This window comes from Coregonus clupeaformis, unplaced genomic scaffold, assembly GCF_020615455.1.
Source record: "Coregonus clupeaformis isolate EN_2021a unplaced genomic scaffold, ASM2061545v1 scaf0421, whole genome shotgun sequence".
NCBI classification, from domain to species: Eukaryota; Metazoa; Chordata; class Actinopteri; order Salmoniformes; family Salmonidae; genus Coregonus; species Coregonus clupeaformis.
In genome coordinates this window covers 114,726-135,040 of record NW_025533876.1, presented here as the reverse complement: position 1 = coordinate 135,040, position 20,315 = coordinate 114,726, and the positions used below count along the sequence as shown (strand labels likewise).

Here is a 20,315-nt window from a genome sequence, read left to right as displayed (position 1 = left end):
ACTTATTTTCCACCATAATTTGCAAATAAATTCATTAAAAATCCTACAATGTGATTTTCTGGAAATTTTTTCTCATTTTGTCTGTCATAGTTGACGTGTACCTATGATGAAAATTACAGGCCTCTCATCTTTTAAGTGGGAGAACTTGCACAATTGGTGGCTGACTAAATACTTTTTTTCCCCCCACTGTATATACAGGGGGTACCGTGCAGAGTCAATGTGCGGGGGCACCGGCTAGTTGAGGTAGTTGAAGTAATATGTACATGTGGGTAGAGTTAAAGTGACTATGCATAAATAATTAACAGAGTAGCAGCAGCGTAAAAAGGATGGGGTGGGGGGCAGTGCAAATAGTCCGGGTAGCCATGATTAGCTGTTCAGGAGTCTTATGGCTTGGGGGTAGAAGCTGTTGAGAAGTCTTTTGGACCTAGACTTGGCGCTCCGGTACCGCTTGCCGTGCGGTAGCAGAGAGAACAGTCTATGACTAGGGTGGCTGGAGTCTTTGACAATTTTGAGGGCCTTCCTCTGACACCGCCTGGTATAGAGGTCCTGGATGGCAGGAAGCTTGGCCCCAGTGATGTACTGGGCCGTACGCACTACCCTCTGTAGTGCCTTGCGGTCGGAGGCCAAGCAGTTGCCATACCAGGCGGTGATGCAACCAGTCAGGATGCTCTCGATGGTGCAGCTGTAGAATTTTTTGAGGATCTGAGGACCCATGCCAAATCTTTTCAGTCTCCTGAGGGGGAATAGGCTTTGTCGTGCCCTCTTCACGACTGTCTTGGTGTGTTTGGACCATGATAGTTCAGCATATATATGCCTAAAAAGCCTTAACATTGTGTTTGTACTGTGTAGGCTAAATTATGTTCACAAATGCCTATTTCATTACTTCCATTCAACTACTTTTCTTCAGTAAACACTTTTAATGAGAAAATGAATGCAGTTTATCAAGTACATGCAGATTTGTAGTTGAGACGTGTATGTGTGGTTTTCATATGGTGTATTTAAAACTTGTTTTTGTTTAATAAACACAATATGGGAATTTTCATTCTAATGCTTCCCATAGTTGTGTCAAGTTGGCTGGATGTCCTTTGGAGGGTGGACCATACACACGGGAATCTGTTGAGCGTGAAAAACCCAGCAGTGTTGCAGTTCTTGACACAAACCGGTGTGCCTGGCACCTACTACTACCATACCCCGTTCAAAGGCACTTAATTATTTTGTGTTGCCCATTCACCCTCTGAATGGCTCACATATACAATCCATGTCTCAAGGCTTAAAAATCCTTCTTTAACCTGTCTCCTACCCTTCATCTACACTGATTGAAGTGGATTAACAGGTGACATCAATAAGGGATCATAGCTTTCACCTGGTCAGTCTCGTGGAAAGAGCAGGTTCTCCCACCAGTTTTGTCTGATCTGTATGATGTATCTGGGTGGGTGGAGAGTAAGCTAGGGAAAGTGCAGTGACTCAAGGTAGCGAGGAGTGGGTTCATTATCATAGGGTGTACCACCATCTGCCAGAGGGACTGAGCTTTGCAATTTCAACGATTTTACTGAGTTATAGTTCATATAAGGAAATCAGTCAATTGAAATAAATTAATTAGGCCCTAACCTATGGATTTCACATGACTTGGAATACAGATATGCATCTGTTGGTCACAGATACCTTAAAAAAAGGTAGGGGCGTGGATCAGAAAACCAGTCAGTATGTGGTGTGACCACCATTTGCCTCATGGAGCGCGACACATCTCCTTTGCTTAGAGTTGATCAGGCTGTTGATTGTGGCCTGTGGAATGTTGTCCCTCTCCTCTTCAATGACTGTGCGAAGTTGCTGGATATTGGCGGGAACTGGAACACGCTGTCGTATGTGTCGATCCAGAGCATCCCAAACAGGCTCAATTGGTGACATTTCTGGTGACTATGCAGGCCATGGAAGAACTGGGACATTTTCAGCTTCCAGGAATTGTGTACAGATCCTTGCGACATGGGGCTGTGTATTATGCTGAAACATGAGGTGATTGCGGCGGATGAATGGCACGACAATGGGCCTCAGGATCTCTTCACGGTATCACTGTTCATTCAAATTGCCATCGATAAAATGCAATTGTGTTCGTTGTCCGTAGCTTATCCCTGCCCATACCATAACCCCACTGCCACCATGGGGCACTCTGTTCACAACGTTGACATCAGCAAACCGCTCGCCCACACGACGCCATACTTCTGCCATCTGCCCGGTACAGTTGAAACCGGGATTCATCTGTGAAGAGCACATTTCTCCAGTGTGCCAGTGGCCATCGAAGGTGAGCATTTGCCCACTGAAGTTGGTTACAAAGCCGAACTGCAGTCAGGTCAAGACCCTGGTGAGGACGACGAGCACGCAGATGAGCTTCCCTGAGACGGTTTCTGACAGTTTGTGCAGAAATTATTCGGTTGTGCAAACCCAGTTTCATCAGCTGTCCGGGTAGCTGGTCTCAGACCATCCCGCAGGTGAAGAAGCCGGATGTGGAGGTCCTGGGCCGGCTACACGTGGTCTGCTGTTGTGAGGCCGGTTGGGTATACTGGTTCAGTGTAGTTGGGCAAAGTTTTTTAACTTCCCTAATCCCTACCTGTAGCCTAAGTGCCTCTGGTATAATTAGGGCCAGTGTTTTTGTTTTACTGGTATTTCCAGCATTATCCACTAGGGTTGCTGCAGGTAGAAAATTCTAGGAAATGTTATTTAATAGACACAAGCTGTCTCCAATCAATCAATCAATCAATGTCTGGTTGTTTGATGGGGGGATGGCCTAAGCCAGGGAGGCGTAGCTCTAGGAATCTTAATTGCACAAAGCCTATTATTTGGCAGGGAATACTATTTGTAGATCAGCGACACCTCACTTTGCTCAAACTGATCCTCTCCAATGGACTCAGAAGTTGTAGCAAATGTTTTTTCCCAATTAGGGTTAGTTTATGAAACCAACCATGTAAGTATTTTGTAGCAAATTCAGGGGGAAGCCCCGACCGGGACTCGAACCTGGGTCCAGCGACTGCCAAGCCAACACCTTAACCATTACGCCAAGAGGTCATAAATCTAGAGCAAAACATGTTAAATGTGCGTGTTAGTGAGTCTCACCTTTTAATAATTTGCTCAAACCCCTCTACAGACATTATTGTAAGAAAAGACCTGGCTCCAGGCCCCTTCAGATCCACCCTTGTCTCACAAACACCACCCTGGCTCAGTCCTCGTTAATCACACAGACGAATGGTTGGTACCAGCGGATGCAAAATAAATATAATCTATGGATTTCACATGACTGGGCAGGGGCGCAGACGTAGGTGGGCCATAGGCCCACCCACTGGGGAGCCAGGCCCAGCAAATCAGAATGAGTTTTTCCCCACAAAAGGGCTTTATTACAGACATAAATAATATTCTGCCTTCTCCCTACAGTTTTCAGCGATTAACTTCGCCCACGACTGGCTCATGTGAACTATAATCCCGATGCTGTGTTTGAACGTTTAAAAATGTAAATAATCATCGCTTGCGATACGGCTATGGAAACATATGGCCCTTATCTTTCAACAAAACATGGGCCTTCTTTCATCAGCGTGAAAGAATCCTTCAACAAAAAAATATACACTTACTGTAGTTAAACGTTTTTCACAGATCCATACAACTATGTGACTTTATGACCAACATGATCCCATTTCTACTTTGTAGTACATTTTGACACTAGAATGAATGTTTCTGAGTCATATCGATGCCACATAGGCCGTTTAAAATCAGATAATTTGGTTCTAAGGGGCAGTTGACCTTTAATTTAACCACATACTCTTTAAGCTATGATGCCAACCAATATGATCCTTTCTCTTCAGTAAAGGAGAGGCCAAGGGGTTAATAAGAAGTGATACAAAAATGACAAGAACAGTGATAAAAACAAATGGCAAGAGTTGTGGAACAGCGAGGGAAAGGGAAGACACCTGTATAAGATCCAGAAAAAGGTGGGGGCAGGGAGGTCCTCAGGCCTAGAGAGAAGGGAGGAAAGTCTAATCACAAGGCTGAGACTGGGACACATTCAACTGTGAAGTGTAATCACTGCCAGGAGATCGAGACAGTGGAACACATTCCATTTCAGTGCCAGCGATATGGGAGGGAAAGAGACCATTTGTTATGATTAAGGAATAATGGTATCGAGGAGTTTAATTGAATTTAAGAAAACCTTACGGTGATATATTTAATTATGTATTCCGTTTCCTTAGGGAGAAGGCAGGGTTTAATTGGGTAGAGCTCAACTTTAGACCTTCCCTGTCGCTGGTCCACACTCCAGTCCAGGTTGCGGCGGTAATGCATCACTAAAGTTGGTTGCCAACCGCCATTTAAAAACCACGGAAGTAGAAGTGTAAACGGACGTGAACAAGTGACCAAGAACAATTTCAACGTTAGTGTTTTTATTAGTTATTTAGATGTTGATTAACACACGAACTCAAAATATGACTCTTAACTACACAGCGTCACATACTTGCCCCAGGTAGTCTTTAATTCGCGTTTTAGACAGGACTTGGTTGATATATCTGTTATCTTGGTAACGTTAGCTAGCTAGCTGCTAACAATGGCTAACTGTATGGTTTTTCACACTCAAATAGCCTCCATTATGGAGGTGCTAGCGAATGCAGCCGTGGCCGAGGTCTGTAAACTCGTAGATGACGATTACGCAGTGTTTCGTTTGGAAATAACTCAAAGCCAGAAAGAAAACAGGGCATTGCAGAGGAAACTACAGCAACTCGAACTGAAGGTGGCACGGGAGCGCGCAGAGAGGACAACGCGAGACCGCGTCCTCGCCTGTCGTCCCAGTAGTGTTAAGATCCTCGACCGATACAGAGGGATGGCAAGAGGTACATTTTGCAGAAGGCTAGGCTGTTGTCGACCGTTCACATCTGCACATATGACTTTAGATGTGTTAACCTATGGTCTTGGTCAGTTTTTTGGATAGTATGCAATAATTCCCCTCATTACTTAGCTAAGTTGCAGAAAGACAATATCATATTCTAACCAGAATTTATTTACTGCATTTCCTATTATTTACTCTTTTAAAACATGAGCATTGACAACACAGTACCTAACCTAACCACCTCTTTTCCCCCAATCACTCTCTCAGGTGAAGGAAATCTCACTGGAGGCCACAGGAGCTTTGTGAAGCCAGCAGAACACAATACATGGAGAGATGACCAACCAATAACTGTTGATGAGGGGAGTGGAACCTCAACCCAACATGTTATCGTGATAGAGGTTAGTGTAATAGTATTACATCAAAATTACAGTACATCAAATGTGACCAGTTTATTTCAGAAAGGCTCCCCTCAGCTATTCACTTGCTTACGTGTACGTCCTCATTTATCTGCCATAGGGCAGGTTGTGAGTCTTCTCTACTACATTGTTATCCAGTGCTACTCATGTACCTGTAATAACCTCCCCTCTTATTGTGTCAGTCTGCAGATGCAGAGGCTGCAGGTCTTGGAGTCAAGCAGGAGACGTCTGAAAGAGAGGAGGACCTACGACACAGCAGAGACATCCAGATTGGAGCAGCGCCTGGAGTGGTGCCCCCTGTAGCCATCGAGGACTTCACCACCACCACTGCGCCCCAGGCCAGGTCCCGATTTAGCATCACGGAGGTCAGTTGAACGCTGAATGTGGTCCTCAAGTCAGAGACCGACACCAAGACTTTAACTGTAACACACAGGCTCTTACAAACAGAATCTGACCACAGATCAGACCCAGACCCAGAGAGGCTGGGGCTGGGGCCACTGGGCTGTCCTCCTGCTCCCGGCTCAGGTCTTACCGATATTTCATCCGAGGCAGAGGATGGTTCATTAGACACTGGTGTTGATGATCCGTCTTGTTCTTACACTACAGAGATGGACCCTGGCAACATGCCCTTGGGTTTAGAGACACAGACTGATCAGTCTAGAGGGGACTGGAACCGGTACAGTAGTAGTGTATACTCTGAAGGGTGCCTAGATAAGAAAGGGGAGGTTATAGTGGTAGATGAGGCGACTGTGAAAGTTGAGGATGACGCTCCGCTGACATGGAATGTAGACGAGACTCACTTAGGAGAAGGACACTCACAAGGCAGAGATTTCTTAGATTACAGGGAAAGCTTAGAGACAAATCCAAATGTTGCAACCCACTCCCCTTTATACACGCTCTGGGATTGCGACCCAGTGTCCACGTTGATAGCGCCTTCCGATTCACATGACCACGTCCTTTTTTGCTGATCAGGTATTGAACTCAAAGGGCCAAGGCTCGGGGAGGGGGAGCAACATAATGCAATAGTAAAGGGAAATGGATCCTCTGCATGTTCTGTAACAAAGGCTTCAGCTGCCCCCAGAAGGTAGAGATCCATCAGAGGGTCCACACACGGGAGAAATCCTACAGCTGCCCGTAGTGTGAGAAGAGGTTCTCCTACCAGAACCTGCTGAAGATGCACCTGAAGGTCCACACGGGAGAGAGGCCGTTTGCCTGTAAGCACTGCGGTTTTAGGTTCTCCGAGAGTAGCTACCTCAGGATACACCAGCAGAAAAAACATTCCACTCTATAACATAGAAAGTAACCATTCCACTCAATAGCTTCTGACATTTAGATCTAACCCTGCATTAAAGACAAAGATTACTTTTCATTGTTGTCAGCAGAAAACATTGTAGAATAATAGTGAAGACAAACTATGAAATAACACATATGGAATCATGTAGTAACCCAAAAAGTGTTAAACAAATCAAAATATATTTTATATTTGAGATTCTTCAAATAGCCACCCTTTGCCTTGATGACAGCTTTGCACACTCTTGGCATTCTCTCAACCAGCTTCATGAGGTAGTCACCTGGAATGCATTTCAATTAACAGGTGTGCCTTCTTAAAAGTTAATTTGTGGAGTTTCTTTCCTTAATGCGTTTGAGCCAATCAATTGTGTTGTGAGAAGGTAGGGCTGGTATACAGAAGATAGCCCTATTTGGTAAAAGACCAAGTCCATATTATGGTAAGAACAGCTCAAATAAGCGAAGAGAAACGACAGTCCATCATTACTTTAAGACATGAAGGTCAGTCAATCTGGAAAATGTCAAGAACTTTAAAAGTTCTTCAAGTGCAGTCGCAAAAACCATCAAACGCTATGATGAAACTGGCTCTCATGTGGACCGCCACAGGAAAGGAAGACCCAGAGTTACCTCTGCTGCAGAGATAAGTTCATTAGAGTTAACTGCACCTCAGATTGCAGGCCAAATAAATGCTTCAGAGTTCAAGTAACAGACACATCTCAACTGCAACTGTTCAGAGGAGACTGCATGAATCAGGCCTTCATGGTCGAATTGCTGCAAATAAACCACTACTAAAGGACACCAATAATAAGAAGAGACCTGCTTAGGCCAAGAAACACTAGCAATGGACATTAAACCTGTGGAAATCTGTCCTTTGGTCCAAATTTTAGATTTTTGGTTCCAACCGCTGTGTCTTTGTGAGATGCAGAGTAGATGAACGGATGATCTCCGCATGTGTACTTCCCACTGTGAAGCATGGAGGAGGAGGTGTGGGGGTGCTTTGCTGGTGACACTGTCAGTGATTTATTTAGAATTCAAGGCACACTTAACCAGCATGGCTACCACAGCATTCTGCAGCGATATGCCATACCATCTGGTTTGTGCTTAGTGGGACTATCATTTGTTTTTGAACAGGACAATGACCCAAAACACACCTCCAGGCTGTGTAAGGGCCATTTGACCAAGAAGGAGAGTGATGGAGTGCTGCATCAGATGACCTGGCCTCCACAATCCCCCGAACTCAACCCAATTGAGATGGTTTGGGATGAGTTGGACCGCAGAGTGAAGGAAAAGCAGCCATCAAGTGCTCAGCATATGTGGGAACTCCTTCAAGACTGTTGGAAAAGCATTCCAGGTGAAGCTGGTTGAGAGAATGCCAAGAGTGTGCAAAGCTGTCATCAAGGCAAAGGGTGGCTATTTAAAGAATCTCAAATAATAAAATATAAATTTTAGAATAAGGCTGTAACGTAACAAAATTTCAGAATGCACTGTATATAAGCCTAAAGTCTGTTACATATTGTTTGTACTGTGTAGCTATATGATGTTCACAAATGCCTGTTTCATTACTTCCATTCAACAACTAAATTTTTTCCCCAAGTCACTTTTAATTAGAATTTATACAGTTTATCAAGTTAATGCAGATTTTTAGTTGAGACATCACATTTTATATTTACATTTTAGTAATTCTGCATTCACTTTTATCCAGAGCGACTTACAATTAGTGCATTCGTCTTAAACTGGGTGAGATAACCACACAACATAGTTGTAGCAAGTACATTTTCCCTCAAAGTAGTTATCATTAACGTCAGTGCTGGTAGGTAAAGACAATTTATTTATATAATTTTTTGGTGTGTGGAGGGGTGGGTTGCGTGGATTCATTTAAGATACTCTTTTTAGAGGTAGGGTCTCAGACGTTTTTGGAAGATGGCCAGGGACTTTGCTGTCCTAGCGTCAGCGTTAAGCTGGTTCCACCATTGGGGTGCCTTGACAGAGAAGAGCTTTGACTGGGTTGAGCAGATGCAGCCAAGAGACCAGAGGTGGGAGAACGGAGTGCTCGGGTTGGGGTGTAGGGTTTGAGCATAGCCGGATGGTAGGGAAGGGCAGTTCCCCTTGCTGCTCCGTAGGCAACCATCATGGTCTTGTAGTTGATGCGAGCTTCGACTGGAAGCCATTGGAGTGTGTCGAGGAGCGGGGTGACATGGAAGGACTTGGGAAGGTTGAACACCAGACGGGCTGCGGCATTCTGGATAAGTTGCAGGGGTTTGATGGAACAAACAGGGAGCCCAGCCAACAGAGAGTTGCAGTAGTCTAGATGGGAGACTACAAGAGCCTTGATTAGGACCTGTGCCGCTTCCTGTGTGAGGAAGGGTCGTACTCTACGGATGTTGTAGAACATGAACCTGCAGGAGCGAGTCACTGCTTTGATTTTTGCAGAGAATGACGGTGTTGTCAAGGGTCACACCAAGGTTCTTTGCACTCTGGGAGGGGGGACACCATGGAGTTGTCAACCGTGATGGAGGGGTCTTGGAGCGGTCAGGCCTTCCCCGGGAAGATGGGCAGCTCCATCTTGTCGAGATTGAGCTTGAGGTGGTGGGCTAACATCCAAGCTGAGATGTATGCCAGGCACGCAGAGATACATATGTATGTGTGGTTTTCATATGGTGTATTTAACACTTGTTTATGTTTAATAAACACAAAATGGGACTTTTCATTCTAAGACTTTCATTGACTCTCTTAATTATATATCACTTCTGATCTCACCCTATTCTCCATACACCTGACGGCGCTTTACAACCAATATACACTTACAGTTTAGTCAGGTTTGTCTGATGATGACTTTTGACTTATCATAGCTGACTTGTTTTTACCCACATCATATTAATGTCCACCATGATGGGTTTAACAACAATGAAATAATTCGGTAACTACAGTATAGGGCTCAAACGTAGTGTGGATGGGTAAACACTCCATGTTAAAAGTGTGTTTATTATCTGTGTGTGTGTACGTACGTACGTACCTGAGGGAGTGTATGTCTGTGTAATCTGTATCACCTCTCTCTTCCAGGAGGAGGAGGATCCAGAGGTGCTGCTGGTGAAGGAGGAGGGGTGTGAGGAGGGTCTGGGGAGCCCTGAGGGGACCATGGTCATGGAGGACAACCAGACTACACCTCCTCCTGAACCCACAGAGGAACCAGCTGAGCAGCACAGGACCACACACAGTCTTACTGAGGTGAGCCCACTGTGAACTACTGTCTGAATGGTATTAGGTCAGGGCTCGTATCCACAAAGCCTCTCAGAGCGGGAGTGCTGATCTGGATCAGTTTAGCTTTTTAGATCATAATGAAAAATACTATTTAGACAGGTGGGGACCTAATCCTAGATCAGCACTCTTACTCTTTGATGCTTTGTGGATACGGGCCCAGGTCTTGACCATGCCTTTGAATTATAGAACTATTAAAGACTGTCAAGTAATCAAATTAACTAACATGCTTGCATAGTACTCATAGCAATCCCTCTTTGCCCAATCAGAAGATGCTCCGTAGCAGGGTGCTCAAATCAGCTTTCTTGATCCAACATCCTCTCTCTCTGTTTCTCTTACAGTCAGTAGACATGGAGGATGGGAAGCCTGATCTGCTGCTAGTCAAAGAGGAGACAATAGAAGATGGACCAGAGAGCATTGATCTGCTGAGTGGACTAAAGATGGGGGAGCAAGGTAAGGGAGAAATACATACAGTGCCTTCAGAAAGTATTCAAACCCCTTGACTTATTCCACATTTTGTTGTGTTACAGCCTGAATTCAAAATTTATTTTAAAAAATAACAAAAGAATCCTCACCCATTTACATACAATAACCCACAATGACAAAGTGAAAACATGTTTAGAGACATTTTTGAAAATGAAATTCAGAAATATCTAAGTCACATAAGGTCATGTTAGAATGATCTTTGGCAGCGATTGCATTACATTTTACATTTACATTTTAGTCATTTAGCAGACGCTCTTATCCAGAGCGACTTACAGGAGCAATTAGGGTTAAGTGCCTTGCTCAAGGGCACATTAACGTCATTTAGCAGACGCTCTTAGCCAGAGCGACTCATAAATTGGTGCGTTCACCCTATAGCCAGTGGGATAACCACTTTACAATTTGGGGGGGGTTAGAAGGATTACTTTATCCTATCCCAGGTATTCCTTAAAGAGGTGGGGTTTCAAATGTCTCCGGAAGGTGGTGAGTGACTCCGCTGTCCTGGCGTCGTGAGGGAGCTTGTTCCACCATTGGGGTGCCAGAGCAGCGAACAGTTTTGACTGGGCTGAGCGGGAGCTATGCTTCCGCAGAGGAAGGGAGCCAGCAGGCCAGAGGTGGATGAACGCAATGCCCTCGTTTGGGTGTAGGGACTGATCAGAGCCTGAAGGTACAGAGGTGCCGTTCCCCTCACTGCTCCATAGGCAAGCACCATGGTCTTGTAGCGGATGCGAGCTTCAACTGGAAGCCAGTGGAGTGTGCGGAGGAGGGGGGTGACGTGAGAGAACTTGGGAAGGTTGAACACCAGACGGGCTGCGGCATTCTGGATGAATTGTAGGGGTTTAATGGCACAGGCAGGGAGGCCAGCCAACAGCGAGTTGCAGTAGTCCAGACGGGAGATGACAAGTGCCTGGACCAGGACCTGCGCCGCTTCCTGTGTAAGGCAGGGTCGCACTCTCCGAATGTTGTAGAGCATGAACCTGCAGGAGCGGGTCACCGCCTTGATGTTGGCGGAGAACGACAGGGTGTTGTCCAGGGTCACGCCTAGGCTCTTCGCACTCTGGGAGGAGGACACAGCGGAGTTGTCAACCGTGATGGCGAGATCATGGAACGGGCAGTCCTTCCCCGGGAGGAAGAGCAGCTCCGTCTTGCCAGGGTTCAGCTTGAGGTGGTGATCCGTCATCCATACTGATATGTCTGCCAGACATGCAGAGATGCGATTCGCCACCTGGTTATCAGAAGGGGGAAAGGAGAAGATTAGTTGTGTATCGTCAGCGTAGCAATGATAGGAAAGGCCATGTGAGGATATGACAGAGCCAAGTGACTTGGTGTATAGGGAGAAAAGGAGAGGGCCTAGAACCGAGCCCTGGGGGACACCAGTGGTGAGAGCACGTGGTGCGGAGACAGCTTCCCGCCACGCCACTTGGTAGGAGCGACCGGTCAGGTAGGACGCAATCCAGGAGTGAGCCGCGCCGGAGATGCCCAGCTCGGAGAGGGTGGAGAGGAGGATCTGATGGTTCACAGTATCAAAGGCAGCAGACAGGTCTAGAAGGACAAGAGCAGAGGAGAGAGAGTTAGCTTTAGCAGTGCGGAGAGTCTCCGTGACACAGAGAAGAGCAGTCTCAGTTGAATGACCAGTCCTGAAACCTGATTGGTTTGGATCAAGAAGGTCATTCTGAGAGAGATAGCAAGAGAGTTGGCTAAAGACGGCACGCTCAATAGTTTTGGAAAGAAAAGAAAGAAGGGATACTGGTCTGTAGTTGTTGACATCAGTGGGGTCGAGTGTTGGTTTTTTGAGAAGGGGAGCAACTCTCGCTCTCTTGAAGACGGAAGGGACATGGCCAGCGGTCAAGGATGAGTTGATCAGCGAGGTGAGGTAGGGGAGAAGGTCACCGGAGATGGTCTGGAGAAGGGAGGAGGGGAGGAGGGGATTGCAGCCGTGAGTCTTTCTGGCGAAGTCCTGCTGAAAGGTGAATTTGTCTCCCAGTGTCTGTTGGAAAGCAGACTGAACCAGGTTTTCCTCTAGGATTTTGACTGTGCTTAGCTCTATTCCTGGCTATATAGAACTTGTGTTTACTTACAAAAACACACATTATAATGTATGAACTTAACTCAAAAAACTCCATATGCATTTCAAGGCTGCGTTGACAATGACGTATCAATGACCCCAGCTCAGATAATCCATACCATTGTGTCGCTGAGTTGTCGTAGTGCTGCTGCAAATGTACATTGTCCCAGGGGTGTTGGCAGACACAATGTAAGTAACTTAATTTATGTCCCTCTAACTGCCCTGAATGCCTCTGTTGATCCTACATCTATTGTATGTACTAATCATGAGCCTATGAACCAGAGTTATACTGTTAGCACTGAGGCGGTGTGCCCTAGTAGGAAGTCCACTGTGTGCAGCTCACCCTGCACTATCAGCTCAAACATAAATAACATTGTCATGTCTACTTTTGATAAGCTTCCCAGTAAAGCAATAAAAACAATCAAGCATCCCAGAAAAGTGCTAGACATAGCCCACATGAACACATGTAGCCTAAGAAACAAGGTTCATGAAATCAATAACTTGCTAGTGACAGATGACATTCATATTGTGACTCTGAAACTCAGATGATACCTTTGATGATACAGTGGTAGCAATATATGGCTATAACATCTACAGAAAATACAGAAATGCCAATGGGGGCGGTGTTGCGGTCTTTATTCAGAACCACATTCCTGTAAAGCTTAGAGAGGATCTCATGTTAAATACTGTTGAAGTAAAATGGCTACAGGTTCATCTGCCTCACCTAAAGCCCATTATTGTGGGAAGCTGCTATAGACCACCAAGTGCTAACAGTCAGCATCTTGATAATATGTGAAATGCTTGATAATGTATGTGATATCTACAGAGGTATATTTTCTGGGTGATTTCAATATTGACTGGCTTTCATCAAGCTGCCCACTCAAGAAAAAGCTTCAAACTGTAACCAGTGCCTGCAACCTGGTTCAGGTTATCAGTCAACCTACCAGGGTAGTTACAAACAGCACAGGAATGAAATCATCAACATGTATTGATCACATCTTTACTAATGCTGCCGAAATTTCATTTAAAACAGTATCCAAATCTATCGGATGTAGTGATCACAATATAGTAGCCAAATCTAGGAAAACCAAAGTTCCAAAAACTGGGCCTAATATAGTGTGTAAGAGGTCATGCAATAAGTTTTGTAGTGATTCCTATGTTGATGATGTAAATAATATTTGCTGGTCTGTGGTGTATAATGAGGAACAACCAGACACTGAACTTGACACATTTATGAAATTGCTTATTCCAGTTACTAATAAGCATGCACCCATTAAGAAAATGACTTTAAAAACAGTTACATCCCTGTGGATTGATGAGGAATTGAAACATTTTATGGTTTCGAGGGATGAGGCAAAAGGGAATGGCAAATAAGTCTGGCTGCACAGCCGATTGTCAAACGTACTGCAAATGTGACTAAACTGAATAAAAATAAACTATACTATGAAACAAAGATAAATAATATAAAGAATGATAGTAAAAAGGCAAACTCAGCTCCATCATTCATTGAATCAGATGGCTCATTCATCACAAAACCCACTGATATTGCCAACTACTTGAATAATTTTTTCATTGGCAAGATTAGCAAATTTAGGCATGACATGCCAGCAACAAAAGCCGACACTACACATCCAAGTATAACTGACCAAATAATGAAAGACAAGCATTGTAATTTTGAATTGTGCAAAGTGAGTGTGGATGCGTTGAAAAAATTGTCTATCAACAATGACAAGCCACCGGGTTCTGACAACTTGGATGGAAAACTACTGAATATAATAGCGGACGATATTGCCACTCCTATTTGCCATATCTTCAATCTAAGCCTACTAGAAAGTGTTTGCCCTCAGGACTGGAGGGAAGCAAAAGTAATTCCGCTACCCAAGAATAGTAAAGCCCCCTTTACTTGCTCAAATAGACCACCAATAAGCCTGTTACCAACCCTTAGTAAACTTTTGGAAAAAATGGCTATTTGACAGTAAACAAATTGACAACAGACTTTCAGCACGCTTAGAGGGAAGGACATTCAACAAGCACAGCACTTACACAAATGACTGATGATTGGCTGTGAGAAAATTATGATAAAAAATATTGTTGGAGCTGTCTTGTTAGACTAAAGTGCGGCTTTTGACATTATCGATCATAGTCTGCTGCTGGAAAAACGCGTTATGGCTTTACACCCCCTGCTATATTGTGGATAAAGAGTTACCTGTCTAACAGAATACAGAGGGTGTTCTTTAATGGAAGCCTCGTCAACATAATCCAGGTAGAATCAGGAATTCCACAGAGCAGCTGTCTAGGCCCCTTTTTTCAATATTTACTAATGACATGCCACTCGCTTTGAGTAAAGCCAGTGTGTCTATGTATGCGGATGACTCAACACAATACACGTCAACTACTACATCGACTGAAATGACTGCAACACTTAACAAAGAGCTGCAGTTAGTTTCAGAATGGGTGGCAAGGAATAAGTTAGTCCTAAATATTTCAAAAACTAAAAGCATTGTATTTGGGACAAATCATTCACTAAACCTTAATTAAATATTGTAATAAATAATATGGAAATTTAGATAGTTGAGGTGACTAAACTGCTTGGAGTAACCCCAGATTGTAAACTGTCATGGTCAAAACATATTGATACAACAGTAGCTAAGATGCAGAGAAGTCTCTCCATAATAAAGCGATACTCTGCCTTTTTAACACTGTCAACAAGGCAGGTCCTACAGGCCTTAGTTTTGTCCCAACTGGACTACTGTTCAGTTGTGTGGTCAGGTGCCACAGAGGGACTTAGGAAAATTGGACTATTGGCTCAGAACAAGGCAGCACGGCTGGCCCTTAAATGTACATTGAGATCTAACATTAATAATATGCACGTCAATCTCTCATGGCTCAAAGGGGAGGAAAGATTGACTTCATCACTACTTGTTTTTGTAAGAATAGTTTACATGCTGAATGCACCGAGCTGTCTGTTTAAACTACTAGCACACAGCTCGGACACCCATGCATACCCCACAAAACATGCCACCAGAGGTCTCTTCACAATCCCCAAGTCCAGAACAGACTATGGAAGGCGCACAGTACTACATAGAGCCATGACTACTTGGAACTCTATTTCACATCAGATAACTAATGCAAGCAGTAGAATCAGATTGAAAAAACAGATAAAAAGACACCTTATGGAACAGTGGGGACTGTGAAGCAACACAAACATAGGCACAGACACATGCATACACACACACGATAACATACACACGTACACATGGATTGTGACGAGACACACACACACAGGTACAGACACGCATACGCACACGCACTCTACACACACGTACATTGTAATTTTGTTGTATGGTGGCATTATATATTTTGTATTGTAGATATGTAGTGGTGTAATAATGTTATATGACGTACCGTTTTAGCTTTTGTTTTATGTGTGATGTAAGTGCCTTAATGTGTTTGGACCCCAGGAAGAGCAGCAGCTAATGGGGATCCCTTATAAATACAAATATGTAGAGTTCTCAACCATGTTTGTAAAGTCTATCTTGTAACCTCTTCCTGCAGGTGGTTGGCTGGAGGCTAACAGAGGAGAATGGGTGGCCATCTTGGATTCCCAGACCCAGATGGGTGCAGCCGAGGGCCCAGGGGACAGCATTACCAAGCAGGTCAGGAACAGAGGCGACATAGTGGAGGTCAGTGGATGGGACAGCATCCTCAACTCTGGGCTGGGGAACAACACTGTTAAACACAACCAGAAACAGACAGTGGAACACAAAACAACAACCGACCTTAGTCTCCATGACAACAGACTGGCTGGGACCAGAGCAAGGCTTAGATTTGGTCTGCGGGGACGGGGAGGTGTCTGTTTGAGAACAGACACAGACTTGGCTAGCGATGCTCCGTCCTGCTCCTATAGTTGTGATTCAGAGAGACTGATGGCGTCTCAGGTTAACCCCATAACAAGTGCTGCCTTCAGCCTGCCTTCTATAGGATCTATCAACTGGAACATGGACCCTGTGACAACACAGACACTCCCTGGCCTTCATCCTCCTCACACTCTCCTAATGTTAAACCAGACCTCAGACAATGCCAGTGCCTCAACACTAAATGGCAACACAAGCCCATTGACAAATGACAGTAGTAGTAATGCTATCAGTAGATCCGGTGGCAAAGAGAAGCGCTTCCCGTGTTCGTTCTGTGGGAAAACCTTCAGTTTCCCCAAACAGGTGGAGATCCACCAGAGGTTGCACACGGGGGAGACATCGTTCAGCTGCCACCTGTGCCGGGCCTGTTTTTCACACTTGTCCAGCCTAAAGAGGCACCAGAGGGTCCACACAGGGGAGAAGCCGTTCGGCTGCCACCTGTGCAGGGCCAGTTTTTCACACTCGTCCAACCTGAAGAGGCACCAGAGAGTCCACACAAGGGAGAAATCCTAGAGCTGCCCCAGTGTGAGAAGAGGTTCTTGCACCAGATGAAGATGCACCTGAAGATCCACACGAAAGAGCCTGTACGCACTGCGGGAAGAGGTTCTCAGAGAGGAGCTACCTCGGGATACACCAGCAGAAAATGCACACGGCCTATGTATAGTGACATGTAATGTAATACTAGTTACTTTGAAGTTAATTCTGTTTGTTTTGGCTGTATGATGTGGTTGGTGTGATGGTGTCTGTAAAAATGCTTCACTGATGAAAAGTGACAACCTTGTCCAGTTGTTTGATGCTGGTGTTTTATAATGTGGAAATGAGTGCCTTGATTCATGTTTACTTGACATAAAGTAGTGAAGCAGTGTAATGCAATGCTGAACCTTTTCCAAAGTATTCTAAAGTTCATTTTGTCAAAGTGCGGGTGCCAGATTTACAGAGAAGGTAAAGTGTTACCATAGTGAGAAAAGTTATTCTACTTGTCACATGTTGTTCTGTACATTTAAAATAATGTACTTCACTATGTGAGGGTATGACCATTTTGTTGAAATTAAATACAACATTGACTCTGTTCTGACTGACTTGGTTATTTTTGTATCATTGCACAAAAATGATACAATGAGTTTTCCTTATCTCAGTGAAACCAAAACGTTATACTTCATTTTTGAATCAACACATATGGACATTTTTCTATATTAAACTCCAATGGCTCCATATTGTTAGGTACTTGAATCACAGTGTTAGAGAGCAGCTTGACTGTGGTTAACATTTTTATAATATCATGTCATGTTTGTGTGTACAGCAAATAGTTTTTCTTATATAAACCTAAATGCTTTTCTGTTCAATTTGTGTTTACAGTCTGCAGTCCATGAGGACCTGCTGATATCCGGTGTTGCTGGCGGGAGAGACTGGACCTCTGAAGCGGCTGGTCACAAACCCTGGCCCCGGATCAGGACACTGGATCAGGAGCAGTCACTTTTCCTTCCCGAGTCGGAACCAGGACCATACCGCAAAGGACAGAGACCCCACCACCACACAGAACACAACCAGTGGACAGGTGGACTGAACCCCCTCAGTCCTGGTGGTCATCAGAGAGACAGAGGCTCCAATCAGGGATCCAGTCAGCAACTGAGGCCCTTCTCTTCACAGTCTCAGTGCAGGGATGAAGCAGGGCCTGGGGCTGATAGAGATAGACCCTCCTGTTCCTATGATGCAAACGCCACAGTATCCATGATGAACAGAGCAGGTCAGCCTGGGCTTCAGCCTTCACAGAGAGTGGTGGGAGATCCGGCTGGTGGGAGTCTCACAGGAAGTCTTTCTCCTTCAAGATCTCTTCTAATGCCTGGTGACTGGGTTCATAGAAAGCCTGGGTCTGGGTCTAGCCTTCCTCAGCTGCCTCATGGTTATCCCACCAATATAGACAGGGTCAGGATGGACGTTCACCATGAGAGGTACCTAGCCTATAATACTGCAGACAATCCCAACAACACACAAACAATGGCTAGAGGTCAAGGAGGGAGCTCAAAGACTAACCACCTGAGGGTGGTGGCTCCTGTTTCTACCTCCTCTGGTGTCATTGGGTCACAACGTGGGAGGCCGAGCATTAGGACGGACGCCGACAAGCCATACGCCTGCCCAACGTGTGGGAAGCGCTTCGCTGAGGCGAACTATGTGAAGAAGCACCAGACCGTTCACACCAAGGAGAGGCCCTTCAAGTGCAAATTGTGTTACAAGAGCTTCTCCTTCCAGAGTAACCTTATCAAACATAGGAGTGTCCACACTGGGGAGAAATCGTAGCAGTGTGGCTTGAGATGAGGGAACCATTCTTTAGCTGACATACAGTGGGGGAAAAAAGTATTTAGTCAGCCACCAATTGTGCAAGTTCTCCCACTTAAAAAGATGAGAGAGGCCTGTAATTTTCATCATAGGTACACTTCAACTATGACAGACAAAATGAGATTTTTTTCCCAGAAAATCACATTGTAGGATTTTTTATGAATTTATTTGCAAATTATGGTGGAAAATAAGTATTTGGTCAAAAACAAAAGTTTCTCAATACTTTGTTAAATACCCTTTGTTGGCAATGACACAGGTCAAACGTTTTCTGTAAGTCTTCACAAGGTTTTCACACACTGTTGCTGGTATTTTGGCCCATTCCTCCATGCAGATCTCCTCTAGAGCAGTGATGTTTTGGGGCTTTCAACTCCCTCCAAAGATTTTCTATGGGGTTGAGATCTGGAGACTGGCTAGGCCACTCCAGGACCTTGAAATGCTTCTTACGAAGCCACTCCTTCGTTGCCCGGGCGGTGTGTTTGGGATCATTGTCATGCTGAAAGACCCAGCCAAGTTTCATCTTCAATGCCCTTGCTGATGGAAGGAGGTTTTCACTCAAAATCTCACGATACATGGCCCCATTCATTCTTTCCTTTACACGGATCAGTCGTCCTGGTCCCTTTGCTTAAAAACAGCCCCAAAAACAGCCCCAAAGCATGATGTTTCCACCCCCATGCTTCACAGTAGGTATGGTGTTCTTTGGATGCAACTCAGCATTATTTGTCCTCCAAACACGAAGAGTTGAGTTTTTACAAAAAGTTCTATTTTGGTTTCATCTGACCATATGACATTCTCCCAATCCTCTTCTGGATCATCCAAATGCACTCTAGCAAACTTCAGACGGGCCTGGACATGTACTGGCTTAAGCAGGGGGACACGTCTGGCACTGCAGGATTTGAGTCCCTGGCGGCGTAGTGTGTTACTGATGGTAGGCTTTGTTACTTTGGTCCCAGCTCTCTGCAGGTCATTCACTAGGTCCCCCCGTGTGGTTCTGGGATTTTTGCTCACCGTTCTTGTGATCATTTTGACCCCACGGGGTGAGATCTTGCGTGGAGCCCCAGATCGAGGGAGATTATCAGTGGTCTTGTATGTCTTCCATTTCCTAATAATTGCTCCCACAGTTGATTTCTTCAAACCAAGCTGCTTACCTATTGCAGATTCAGTCTTCCCAGCCTGGTGCAGGTCTACAATTTTGTTTCTGGTGTCCTTTGACAGCTCTTTGGTCTTGGCCATAGTGGAGTTTGGAGTATGACTATTTGAGGTTGTGGACAGGTGTCTTTTATACTGATAACAAGTTCAAACAGGTGCCATTAATACAGGTAACGAGTGGAGGACAGAGGAGCCTCTTAAATAATAAGTTACAGGTCTGTGAGAGCCAGAAATCTTGCTTGTTTGTAGGTGACCAAATAGTTATTTTCCACCATAATTTGCAAATAAATTCATTAAAAATCCTACAATGTGATTTTCTGGATATGTTTTTCTCAATTTGTCTGTCATAGTTGACGTGTACCTATGATGAAAATTACAGGCCTCTCTCATCTTTTTAAGTGGGAGAACTTGCACAATTGGTGGCTGACTAAATACTTTTTTCCCCCACTGTATTATAGTTATCATGCAAAGTGTCTTGGAGTAAGAGGGAATTTTGGATTACTAAGTCCCTCATTTAAGCATCTGGGTCAGCTCACATTCTCACATGTTCCTTTATG

At 44.7% G+C, this 20,315-nt stretch overlaps 1 protein-coding gene and 1 long non-coding RNA gene across 3 annotated transcripts; both read left to right on the top strand.

The window, feature by feature from the left end:
* Positions 1 to 5,214: 5,214 nt before the first annotated feature.
* Positions 5,215 to 9,662, top strand: LOC123484724. The gene is made up of 3 exons (XR_006658657.1): positions 5,215 to 5,256; positions 5,457 to 5,639; positions 9,622 to 9,662. It is a non-coding gene; the product is annotated as an uncharacterized LOC123484724 (long non-coding RNA).
* Positions 9,663 to 10,254: 592 nt separating this feature from the next.
* LOC123480969 (zinc finger protein GLI4-like) lies at positions 10,255 to 18,649 on the top strand. 2 transcript variants are annotated; one of them, XM_045215306.1, is made up of 3 exons: positions 10,255 to 10,269; positions 15,920 to 16,020; positions 17,635 to 18,649. In XM_045215306.1, the coding sequence occupies exons 1-3, from the start codon at positions 10,257 to 10,259 to the stop codon at positions 18,571 to 18,573; spliced, it is 1,053 nt and encodes a 350-aa protein (XP_045071241.1). In that variant the 5' UTR covers positions 10,255 to 10,256; the 3' UTR covers positions 18,574 to 18,649. The 2 variants fall into 2 exon arrangements, with proteins under 2 accessions (XP_045071241.1, XP_041726506.1); XM_041870572.2 differs by having other exon boundaries at positions 15,920 to 16,047.
* The last annotated feature ends 1,666 nt before the right edge of the window (positions 18,650 to 20,315 follow it).

Coding starts and splice junctions, on each gene's coding strand:
- LOC123480969 (XM_041870572.2), top strand. Junction 16,048..17,634: donor ACAGAGGCGACATAGTGGAG/GTCAGTGGATGG, acceptor TTGTGTTTACAG/TCTGCAGTCCATGAGGACCT.